General features: G+C 37.8%; 1 protein-coding gene across 1 annotated transcript; it reads left to right on the forward strand.

Annotated features, from left to right (window-relative positions):
- The first annotated feature begins 1,862 nt into the window (after positions 1 to 1,862).
- On the forward strand, positions 1,863 to 10,720 carry LIN7C (lin-7 homolog C, crumbs cell polarity complex component). The gene is made up of 5 exons (XM_017538724.2): positions 1,863 to 1,955; positions 7,016 to 7,134; positions 7,378 to 7,449; positions 8,930 to 9,139; positions 9,640 to 10,720. The coding sequence occupies exons 1-5, from the start codon at positions 1,919 to 1,921 to the stop codon at positions 9,793 to 9,795; spliced, it is 594 nt and encodes a 197-aa protein (XP_017394213.1). The 5' UTR covers positions 1,863 to 1,918; the 3' UTR covers positions 9,796 to 10,720.
- Positions 10,721 to 12,659: the final 1,939 nt, after the last annotated feature.

Consider the following 12,659-nt stretch of genomic DNA (forward strand, 5'->3'; position numbering starts at 1 on the left):
AAGAAAAACGAAATGAACAGATCATGACTGAACTATGAGACAATGCCAGGTAACTCAATATACGTGTGTACTATGTCCATTCACATGACTCCAGTAGTCACCAAAGGAGCTGAGCAAGAGAATGGAAATAAAAAATATTTGAAGAAATTAGGGCAGTGTTTGCATTTGTCTTGCTCTACCTGGTATTCCTAACAAGGCACCTGGTAGATATTCAATGTTTAATAAGCATTTCTTAAACACATTTGCACCAGAAGATATGACAACAATGAGTAAGAAATAAGCACCTGACTGTTACTGCAGGGTAGTTAGGCCATCCGAGGACAAAAAAGAGGAACAATATGAAGAGAAGGCTTGGTACAAGTGGCATGTTTTCAGCAGGGACCCATGAAATGGGTTCAACTGAGTGAGCACAAAGTTTGGAGAATAAGAAGGGATGAAGAAGGGCATTCCACACAAGAACAACATAAATGAAGATTTGGGGCCCAGTGCAGTGGCCCACACCTGCAATCCCAGCACTTTGGGAGGCCAAGGCAGGAGGACTGCTTGAGCTCAGGAGTTCAAGACCAGCCTGGGCAACACAGCAAGACCCCCATCTCTACTAAAAATTTAAAAATTATCCAGGCATGGTGGTGCTTGCCTGTAGTCCCCACTACTGGCAAGGTTGAGATAGGAGGCTCTCTTGAGCCCAAGTTTAGGGAGCTATGATGAGCCACTGCACTCCAGTCTGGGCAACGGAGAGAAACAATGTCTCTAAAACAAACAAAAAGACTTAGAACCAGGAATAAACATGACTGAAAATATACCACCTGGACTGAAGTGGTGGTTGCACCTAGAGGTAATGAGAAAGATTAGTTGGATGAATTAGGGTCAAAGTATGCAAGGCTTTAGAAATAGGAAACAGGAGAGAAACGATTGAAAGTTTCTGAACGAACTTGTGATAATGAAATCAGAATTCCAGGGGAGAAAAAGGAGCATAGTAGTGGCATTCATGATGGATTTGGAAAAGAAAAATGCTAAAGGTGAACGGAAAGGGAGGACAAGGGGCAACTAGTTATTAAAACAGTCCTATCATGAAGTGCTGAAATGTTGGATGTAAGCACACCTACCACACTATCAGTGCAGACTAAGGGCTTGGGTAAATGTTAGTCAAATGGAAATACTAAAATTTTTCTTGGTTCGTGAAATTTTCAGAATTGGCTCAAAGAATCTGTAATGCACTGAATTTATTATTTGCTTCACAACATTTCATTTACTTAAGATTTTATAAGAATCAGCTGCTTATAAAATTGTTACTTTGTGGTGCACCCAAAGCACCTTGTTATCTCCCTCACCCAGATATGTTTCATGCTCTTTGTACTTTTCACCCTCAAACAGATTTGGAGGGAAGATTCAAGACGTGGATTTTTAAATTTAAAGCAACGCTGTCACGAATTGAGAATTGACAACATGTCATTACACACTTAATTGCCACCAAATCCCAGAGTTTAAAAATTGAAAGCACCTAAGTGATAGGACCTCTCGTTGTACAGATGCGGAAACTGAGGCCAAGAGAGGGTAAATGAACAGTCCCGGGTCAAAGAGGTAATGATAAAGGTGGGACTAGAATCGACTGCTTGACTCCTCTGCGTGGAGCCAAGGGTTCCAAGCGGTTAGGATCAGGGAAACCCAAGGCAGGGAACAGAGTCAAGAAAGCAGCTCTTTCCAACACTAGGAGGCCGCGGAAAGAGCGGAGCCAGGCCAACCTCAAAAGCCGCAAGTCCAGGTACCCTTACGCTGATGGCGACTACAAAACCCCCGGCTACCCTCCTGATCTCGCGATACTTACCTGCGTTCACTTCTCCGGCTTCCGGTAGGCCCCGCCTCTCCACCGCCTCCTTTCTGTCGTCATTTCCTGTGGGTCTGTAGGCTAAGGGAGAAGATGGCGGCGCTAGGGGAACCCGTGCGGCTCGAGAGGGGTGAGTGCAGCCGAAGCTCGGCGGAGGTGGGCGGAAGGGTTGAAGGAGTGCTAGGTCGCTGGAGGGGAGGAGGGGTGACTCAGGCTTTGAGATCCGGAGCCAGGCTGTCCCTTGCGCTGGCGCCAGAGGCCGCTGATGTCTCTGTGCCTGGCTCTAGGAAGGACGCTGACGGTCTTTCAACTGATACTCAAAGTCCTCCTCTGTTAACACGCACTGTCTCGGGGCACAGCACAACTAAACATAACCTGCCAGCTTCGCAGACACACGCCGCACACGCGTTTCCTTGGTGGGTACAGCATAAGTAGCATTCGGAGACCCGTCCACCCGAAAAGCAAACGTCACACACCCAGTTCGCACAAACTACATTCATTGCCTGTACAACACGAGAAGGGACACACGGTACAATTCAACAGAATCTCTCTTCCCCCTTGTTGGCACGCAAACTTCTTTATTACTTTCTCCACAACCTCACTTGTATTTGAGTTGGGGTATTTGCTAGCTTTTGTGCCCCTCCCAGAAATGGAGAGGTTGCTTTAAAAAGAATCCTACTGACTTGGTCTTGGGAAGGAGGTTACGTAAGTAAGCAGAATAGTGGTAGATGCTAAAACACCTGCAGGTGCAAGGTTTTCAATTTCTTACAAACCCACAGTTGCAGACTGGTTGGTTGATTCTTCCTAGAGCAGACTGTCAAGGAAAATAAAACCTCCTCTGCCGAGTAGTTAGAGAAGACTGAAAATAACTGGCTATGCGCCTACCAGATTTCCAGCATTCCAGCGTTTCCTGTCCTGTTACAGATTTCCAGCATTCCACTTTGTCCCTAAATCCTTTATTTCAAACCGTTTCAAGCATGTTTTTCATACACCAGCATTAGAAGTCATTGATAGGAGTTAAGAAGCACGAGTAAATATTTTGAGTTCTGGTGGTTAAAAAAAAAAAAAAAAAAACTAGGAAAGAGACTAAAATTATATTGCATATATTAACATTTGCATTTACAGTCTGAGTATTACTATTGTTCCTTAAGAAAACACATTTTTTAGAATTACTGTACTTAGAAAAACCTCTTTCCTAATGCCTCCCCCAAACAAATGTGGATTTAATATCGCTGATTTGCTCTTTATAGTGTTCACCATTTGGAAGTCTCATAGTAAATGAGATTCTTTCTCTTAAGCCTATTAAAACGTCATTTTAGACAGGACTAGCTACTCTGGGAACACTTGCTGAGTTAAGCCTAAGACTGACATCTTTCTGGAGCACAATGGCATTGTGTTTTATAGATGGGAGCAAATCTGTTTGGTGTTAATAGGAGTAGGAGTTTTTCTTTGAAAGCTAGTTGTAAGATTCTAACATATTGGTGGTCTTCCCCCCGGAGGCAGAGTCTCACTACTGCCTCTGCCTCTTGGGTTCAAGCAACTCGGCCTCAGCCTCCCGAGTAGCTGGGACTATAGGCGCACTCCACCACGCCTGGCTATTTTTCGTATTTTAGTAAAGACGGGGTTTCACCACGTTGCCCAGCTGGTCTCGAACTCCTGAGCTCAGGCTATCCACCCGCCTCGGCCTCCAAAGTGCTAGGATTACAGGCATGAGCCACTGCGCCTGGCTGGTTTTCTGTGTTTTTAAATGCAGCACAAAATGTGGAACTCATGTGGCAATTAGTTTTGATAGTCATGGCTTTGTTTTGTGCTGTTACAGGCTCGTTTTCCTTTTCCGTTCTTCAGTAAAGGCTCAGCCCCTTAGAGGGATGAATTATAGTCAACCCTCCATACCCATGGGTTCCACCTACATGAATTCAACCAACTACAGATTGAAAATACTCAGAGAAAAAAATCCTGTCTGTACAGAACATGTACATTTTTGTCTTGTCCTTATTACCTAAACAATGTGGTATGGCCTGGCACAGTGGCTCACACCTATAATCCCAGCTCTTTGGGAGGCTGAGATGGGTGGATGACAAGGTGGGTGGATCACGAGGTCAGGTGTTCAATACCAGCCTGGTCAAGATGGTGAAACCACTTCTCAACTAAAAATACAAAAATTAGCCGGGTGTGGTAGCGGTCACCTGTAATCTCAGCTTCTTGGAGGGCTGAGGCAGAGAATTGCTTGAACCCGGGAGGCCGAGGTTGCAGCAAGCCAAGATCGTGCCACTGCACTCCAGCCTGGGCGACAGAACAAGACTCCATCTCAAAACGACAACAACGACAAAAATAATGTGATATAACAACTATTAACATAGCATCAGATATTGTAAGTAATCTAGAGATGATTTAAAGTATGGAGCGGGAATGTGCATAGATTATATGCAAATACTACATTTTATATCAGAGAGTTGAGCATCTGCAGATTTTGGTATCTGTGGTATCCAAAGAAGGTCCTAACAAATCCTCCATGGTTATCGAGACAGCTCTACTGGTGGTTGCCACTTAGCAGGGGAAAAAAGATTACATCAGCTCTGATTCTTGTTTAGAATTCTAACAGACTCTATTAACAAACACTCCCAAGAGTCCTACAGTAGAAAATCCTACAGTACGGTTACAGTTCAGTACCTGATTACATATGATGATTTAGAATCCCTTCTAAATCATCAAAATATGATTTTAATGAAACACAAATTTGAGCACATATTAGGTACAGTTTAGATTTAGTCAAAAGCATTTTACTTTTTTCCATTTTTTGTTAATTGGAAATTTTTATATGGCTTACATATTATAACTTTATAAATCAAAATGATTGATGAACCAACAGTCTTCATTTATCAGTGATTCTGGTGATGGGAAATCAGAATGGTGAAGGTCTATTTGTTTCCATTGCATTTGATTAATTTTTTATGTTTAAGCTTCCTTTATCTCAAATTAAAAAATCTGTTTTCTGGCCAGTCCACGGTGGTTCATGCCTGCCATCCCTGCACTTTGGGAGGCTGAGGTGAGCAGATCACTTGAGGTCAGGAGTTCAAGACTAGCCTGACCAACATGGTGAAACCCCGTCTCTACTAAAAATAGAAAAATTAACCGGGCATGGTGGCGGGTGCCTGTAATCCCAGCTACTCAGGAGACTGAGGCACGAGAATCATTTGAACTCTGGAGGCGGAGGTTGCAGTAAGCCAAGATTGTACCACTGCACTCCAGCTTCGGCAACAGATGAAGACCTCGTCTCAAATAAATATAAGTATCTTTACTACATTTATTCATAGTTTTTTGTCTGCAAACACAAAGAAGGCCATACTATATAAAGAAAACTTCTCAGCCAGGTGCAGTGGCACATGCCTGTATCCCCAGCTGCCTGGGAGACTGAGGCTGGAGGATCGCTTGACTCCAGGAGTTCTGGGCTGTAGTGTGCTATGCCGATCTGGTGTCTGCACTAAGTTCGGCATCAATATGGTGAACTCCCGGGAGCAGGTGACCCAAGTTTCCTAAGGAGAGGTCAACCAGCAGAGGTTGGAAACAGAGCAGGTCAAAACTCCGGTGCTGATCGGTAGTGGGATCGCACCTGTGAATAGCCACTGCACTCCAGCCTGGGCAACATAGGGAGACTCTCTTTTTAAAAAAAGAAATAAAAAAATTTTCCTGTTCTTCAATATAACATGAAATCAGGAACTTCTTCCATTTAAGTCAAAAGGAAGCAAAGCAATAATAGAATACTGGGCACTATAGCACCTGGGGTACAAAAACAGTTTGCAAAAACAGTTTTTTGGGGGAAACAAAAATCAAAGTAGAGATTAGAGATAGTTAACAGTGTTATAGCTGACCTCCTGAATCTTCTAAAATGTCTCAATAAAACACGTATCCTCACACTTCTTAATGAGAATTCCCTAACATGCTTCATATATTTGTATAAATGTATGCAATCTTAGTTTTTTGTTTGTTCGTTTGGGATACAGAGTTTCACTCTTGTCAACCAGACTAGTGCAGTGGCACAATCTCAGCTCACTGCAACTGTCGCCTCCCAGGTCAAGCGATTCTCCTGCCTCGGCCTCCCAAGTAGCTGCGATTACAGGCGCCCGCCACCATGCCTGGCTAATTTATTTATTTGTTTATTTAAAGTAGAGGTGGGGTTTCACCATGTTGGCCGGCCTAGTCTTGAACTGATCTCAGGTGATCTGCTCACCTCGGCCTCCCAAAGTGCTGGTATTACAGGCATGAGCCAACATGCCTGGCCAGTATTTTTTAAGATTAATTGGTACCAGTGTAACATAACATTTTTGCTTGCTAAGCCCTTTTTTATGTATTCTGTGGTTCAGTCGTTAACTGAGCTCATAACTCTTCCTCATTACTCCTATATGGAAGATACTGTTATTTCCATTTTACAGTGAAAGAAACTGAGACATAAGGAGGTCATATAACTTGCCCAAGGTCACACAGGTAGTATTGAGACCAGATTGACAAAGCTAGTTGTTTTTCTTTTTCAGAAACGTAGGTTTTCGAGCTTGTTTGAATTAACAATGTTAATTAAGGTGAAAACAAATCAGTTTATTTCATTTGTACTGCTAGTTTTATGCATTTTTATGGTTTTCAATGTGTCCCTGCCACTAACTACATCTGCTCTTGAACAGTTATCTACCTATGTATCATGTTTCCTTTGAGAAATGAAGAGTGATTTTGCTAGCTTATAGTGCCTTGTACTGTTCATTGCTTTGGTTACTAATAATGATAATAAGGTAAATTTTTATTGACTAGTTTCTGAAAATATTGCCAGCTTTTCTGAAGCAGTACAGTGTTCATCTATCTGTCACATTTGAGTCACCATCCTTTCCGAGGACATTTGATATTTTGTATTCAGTTTGCCTTTGTTTCTCCAAGGTCTTACTTTCTAAATTTTATGCTTCTGGAACTTCAGTAGTTTTTCTTATCTCCCGTAAAATTTAGTGTTCTTACATTTTACATTCTCATCCTCCACATGTGTACACACGCATAATCTCCTCCCCACCAAACACGTGCAAAATGAATGCTTTTTTCCCCCCTCTATTGTATATTATTAGCCCCTGAGGAATGAATCCTAACTGCTACACTGTTACATAAGCATTGAGAAAACCCTTGGAGAAAATTATCTGTGTGTGTGTTTAACTCTAGATATTTGTAGAGCCATTGAATTATTGGAAAAACTACAAAGGAGTGGAGAAGTACCACCACAGAAACTTCAGGCTTTACAAAGAGTCCTTCAAAGTGAGTTCTGCAATGCTGTGAGAGAGGTGAGCAAACATCATTAAAATTTGCTAAAAATTTGAGTTAATTAGGTCAGATAATCTAAATTTGGGTTTAAAATTTCTTAAAAACTTTAGAAAACATTAAAACCAGTCTCTCTCATTTTTTGAATTTCTGATAGAAAAAACATAAAGATGAATAACTTTGCCTAAAATTTTAACTAATTCATTAACTTCACAGAGAACTTAAGCGTGGTGTATTCTGAGATATGATAACTTTGGGTTTTACAGGTATATGAACATGTCTATGAGACTGTGGACATCAGTAGCAGTCCTGAAGTGAGAGCAAATGCTACTGCAAAGGTAAATTTTTTTTGTTTACCAAAAGTAAGAATTCTTCATAAATTAGAAGTTTAAAATATGCAATTATTAAATTCATAATAAACTTATTTTGAAGAGTAACATGTATCTTTAAAGCTACACCAAATTTCTTAAGTACTGAGAAATAAAACATTTGTTGTTATTGGTATTACATAAGCTATTTTATGTAGTTTAGATAATGCATTAGAAATATACTTGCACACAATATGTATCATGTAATAATTGTGTTGTATATATTATATACAATACTATATAATATTATCAGAATCTAATCAAAATTCTAAGACATGAACTACTATCCTCATCTTATTGATGAGGAAGCATGAAGATTAGGTTATTTGCCCCAAACCACACAAAAAGCATATGATAGAGCTGGGGTACTTCCCCGGGTTGATTTTTGCTTTCTTCTTTACATTATGTGCATTTGTGTGTCATTGTTTTTCTCAAATAATTCAGATATTGACCTCAGTATTCATGACAGTTGGTTTGAACAGGGTAATATCAGCAGTTGGTAACTTAATCATTAGCAGATAATTCTTTATGGATAGTTGTTGGCTCACAAAAGGAAATATTGGATTCTTTGTTGAATACAAATACTTAAAACTTTTGGACATAGTTTGTCAGTGTAGGAAAGACCAGAGAAACATGGTTTTAATTGCTGAGTTGTGTGACTTTCACAGCCTGCTGAATTTCTGAGCCTAAGTTCCATTATCTGAAAAATGAGACCTTTTTCAGAGCTTTGAAGATAACAGGTATTCAGTAAATCTTGGTTTCTTTCCTTTTCTCTATTTTTGTGATCCATCACCAAAAAATGAGATAATTACCCTTAATCTCAACTTTATAATTAATTTGAATTAGTCTAAATTTGAGCCTTAAAGAAGATATGCCTCTGTGGGGATTTTTAGTTGTGACTAGTTAACAAAAGTAACAAAACATTCAGATTGGCTATATGTACCCCTCTTTTTCACAATATTGAGTTATTTCTTGACATCTTAGTTATTTAGTATGTAGTACAAATAGTATAGAAGCCAAAATGATTACATATAAGGATGACTACATGTTGATTATATGGGTAGGTTGTGTCCTGCACAAAGGCTCCTGAAGGAGTTGGGCGATCCAGACCTAAAGCTCAGGGCAGCTGGCATGCTGGGGGAGGGGTTTTCCTCCTTACCATGTACAATGTCCATCTGTCCAGCAAGCCTGCTGCCAAGCCCTGTGCATATGGGACTCCGCAAAAGACTGGACACTGCATGGCTAGGAGTGACCTGAAAAATCGTAATATTTCCTGGGTAACTCAGAATTAATTACTCATTTGTCATCTCTAAAATGCCTTCTGTTTAGCTTACCTTCTCAGAATCACCAGTGAATTTGTGAGCATTCAAACATCAAAAATATGTGCTCAAAAGTAAAAGGACTGAAGTAAATAAAAGTCATATTTTTAATACGTAAAACTTTCTTTCAGGCTACTGTTGCTGCATTTGCTGCTAGTGAAGGACATTCTCATCCTCGAGTTGTAGAGCTACCAAAAACAGAAGAGGGCCTTGGATTCAATATTATGGGAGGCAAAGAACAAAACTCTCCAATCTACATATCTCGAATAATTCCAGGTGGAATTGCTGATAGACATGGGGGCCTCAAACGAGGAGATCAACTCCTCTCTGTTAATGGAGTGGTAAGGATGAATTTATTTCTATTTGTAGTGATCTGTTATGACCACCTGGGGGCGTATTTGAGTTATCGGAGAAACTTAAGAGACTTGTGGTTTAGAAATGCCTTGAGGAATGTAATCCTTTTTTTTTTTTTTTCAAAGCACCGTAAGTGTATTTTGCAGTGTGAATTAGCATTCCTTAGTGTAATTTTTAATGACAAGCTCTTCATTAAAGGCAACATTGAATTAGAAGCCTACCCTCATTTTACTTTTATAAAATAGCAATTGCTTGATCTACTGAAATAATAAGACATATAGGTTGATATACTAATTATTTGAAACTTAAAGCCAGAATATGATGTAAGAGGATTTCATATATTTTAAAATGGTAAAGCAGGATTATTTCTTAGTTTTACAGTGTTGGAATAATATAACATTAAAACTTTCTTATATATATTTTAAACATTTTTGCATTTTGAGTTAATTTCAAAACCTAGATATTAGTGTATTTTTTTTTTCCCTAGAGTGTTGAAGGAGAGCATCATGAAAAAGCTGTAGAACTGCTGAAAGCTGCACAAGGAAAGGTTAAATTAGTGGTGCGATATACACCCAAAGTCTTAGAAGAAATGGAGTCGCGCTTTGAAAAAATGAGATCAGCAAAACGCAGGCAACAGACCTAATACATTTCAAAACTTGATATTTCATTTTGCATTTTAGCTAGAGATGTTTTCCTTGTGACTTAACTGATGGCTACAATGCCAATGATTGTAAAAAAAAAAAAAAACAAATTTATCATGAAAATTCTCCTTGCCATTTTATAAATGCCTATTTTAACATCATTTATGGTTCCAGAGATGCATACTCTTTTTTCTGACAAGAAAAAGTAAAAGGTGATGAGGGCAATTCTGTCCTACTGTTTTTACAGGCCTTTTTCAAATGCAGATTTTGTCATAAAGTTGTTATAGATTTTTTAAACTGCTTTTTTAATATTAAAATGTACTTTTACATTCTTAATCTTTTTTTAGAAAAGAAAAGTTTTCTTCATTTGGCTGCTGATTTAAAAGTAAAGTTCTCCAATTCTTTTTTTGCTTACTCTTTTTTTAACCTGTAACATTTCTTTACAGTTTTCCAAGAAATTAAACCTAACAGTCTCACCTACAGCAGTTCATTACACTGTCAGTGTTAACATCATTGCTGCATTTTGTACTTTGAACTCACGCATAATATATATAACCAGTGGTACATCATGACTCAGCACAGTGCAAGTTTTTTACTTTTACTTAAACATAATATATAATGGATATTCATTTGTACTGATTTTTAAAAGTAAGTTTTTAAACATTGAAACAATCATTGCTAAAATATGTATTCTTAATATTTGAGCATTGGGACAAAAGGATGTAATTAATAGCATTACTGATTACATCCCTATTTATATTCAACAATATATCAAATTATAAATGCAAAACAGGTTCAGATTTCATCTCTTGCAATTTTTTTTTAAGTGCTTTTCATTTTTATTTTAATACACAGTATTTGCCCTATATTTTGGTCCTTCCATTCCTAGAGATGAACCAGTTATTTTGTGGTGGGAAGTAGCTGAAGTAAAGAAGAAAAAGTAATACCTTTAACCTCACTAGCTTCAAGAGTATACATTCTTAATAACTCAGTTTAAATAATTGATTTTAAATAGGAAGGAGAGAGAATATATTTAAGATACGTAGAAATTATGATGTGATGTATTCATGAGAATCTATAGTTTCCATCAGAATAGAAACTCATCCTAAAATTGTTGGATTTAGTGATGCAACTTTTATTATTCAAATATGGGAATTTGAGAGAGATTTTATTTCATTGATCCACTGGATGTCACCATTTTACTACAAGGCAGCTATTAGTGCGTGACTGTGGCTGAGGTCTTCTTAAAGACTGAAAGTTGAGGTTCATTTTCTGTCACAACTTACAGGACTGTTTGTACTTTAAACAAAATTTAAGTGACAAATGTTAAAAGATAATGGATTGAAAAATATAAGTAATTTGGCATCATTCTTAACCCTGTATTTAAAAAGTGGGCATTTTGTAACATTCCTTCAGGAAGAATAGAAATGTATGCTTTTATCTGCATGTTTGTGATCACTGTGAGTCTCAGATAATTATTCCAGTTTTCAATGATTTTTCAAAATAAAAGTCAATCAGCATTGTTATTCATCATTTAGGTATTGAACACTGGATTGCATGGTTGAATGTGTCTTTAATCCACTACAAAATGTGCTTGTTATTGATAGGATCATGTTGTTAAATTGTATATTTTCAAAATTAATTGATGTTTTTAAAATGTTGAAACCAAAGTAGTCTAGAAGTATGGACTTAATTTAATTGTAAAATTATTAGAGGTATTTGTTGTAGAGCTTTATATATTAAAGAGAGGTATTGGTGCATATAAAAACAGTAATATTATTGTTATGCTTGTATTCTTGCATTTCAGGGTAAGTAAATCCTGAAGAAATCTTATTTTAGTATAGCTACAGCTGCAGTAGCTTTTAAGGATGTGTCAACATTTCATTATAAATTATAGCTTCCTGGTTTGGTGTCTCAGCTGTTTCAGAACTTTCAGCCAAGTTAAATCTTTTTTGGTGTTGAAACTTTTAGTAAGTTGAGTAAGCTATTTTTTTTCCTACAGTAATCCACAATCTGTTCTTTGTGTGGGTTGACACCTATTTATAATTCTTAAAATGAGGATCGCTCAGAGGAACCAAATACAGTCGTTTAGCTTGCTACTGTTGAGTATGAGTAGCAGTAGTTTGTTTTCATTAATGCAGTTTTCATAATGTATCCCAGAATTTTAAATCTTGACCATAGAAAAATACAGTCATTCATTGGCAAAGATGTACAGTGTTGTTTAAGTGCAGTGAGGAAATGAAGGGAATTTTTATCTTAGAAGTGGATGACTCATGAATAAATCTAGGTACACAGTAAGTGTATGATATAGATGTTTGATTTGTAAATTACAAATATAAATTATCACCATTTCCATTTATTTTCTTGATATGTCAAGATGTGTTGATTTAGTGATTCTCAATCTTACCTACATATTAGAAAGCCTGGCAGAGCTTTAAAAAATTGATACCTGGGTCCTATCCCATAACAACTAAATGAAAATCACTTTTTTTTTTTTAAGCTTTCCAAGTGGTTTTAAAGGGCACCTAGGGTTGAGAACTCATTATAAAATGATCTGATTACACTGGACACTGTTTTGGACATATCAGAATAGAACAGTTCAATTTGCAGCTACTGAATGATTAATTATATATCTTAGTTGTTTTTGTTTGTTTGTTTTTTTAAGAGACAGGGTCTTGCCTTGTCTCCCAGGCTAGAACACAGTGGCATGATCATAGCTCACTGAAGCCTGAAACTCCTCGGTTCTCAAAGCATTGGGATTATAGGCGTGAGTCACTGCACCTGGCCGAGTAATTTCTTTCTTTGGGAAGTAATTAGTCTTACCTTTCTTTTTTTCTTTTTTTTTTTTTTTTTTTTTTTTTTTTTT

The sequence above is a fragment of the Cebus imitator genome, unplaced genomic scaffold, assembly GCF_001604975.1.
Source record: "Cebus imitator isolate Cc_AM_T3 unplaced genomic scaffold, Cebus_imitator-1.0 Scaffold113, whole genome shotgun sequence".
Taxonomy (NCBI): Eukaryota; Metazoa; Chordata; class Mammalia; order Primates; family Cebidae; genus Cebus; species Cebus imitator.

What these genes read in the sequence shown, in the direction of transcription:
- LIN7C (XM_017538724.2), top strand. Translation starts at nt 1,919, where the DNA reads ATGGCGGCGCTAGGGGAACCCGTGCGGCTCGAGAGGG. An exon ending in TCTGCAATGCTGTGAGAGAG is followed by an intron (nt 7,135 to 7,377) that starts GTGAGCAAACAT and finishes TGGGTTTTACAG; the next exon opens with GTATATGAACATGTCTATGA. An exon ending in TCCTCTCTGTTAATGGAGTG is followed by an intron (nt 9,140 to 9,639) that starts GTAAGGATGAAT and finishes TTTTTTCCCTAG; the next exon opens with AGTGTTGAAGGAGAGCATCA.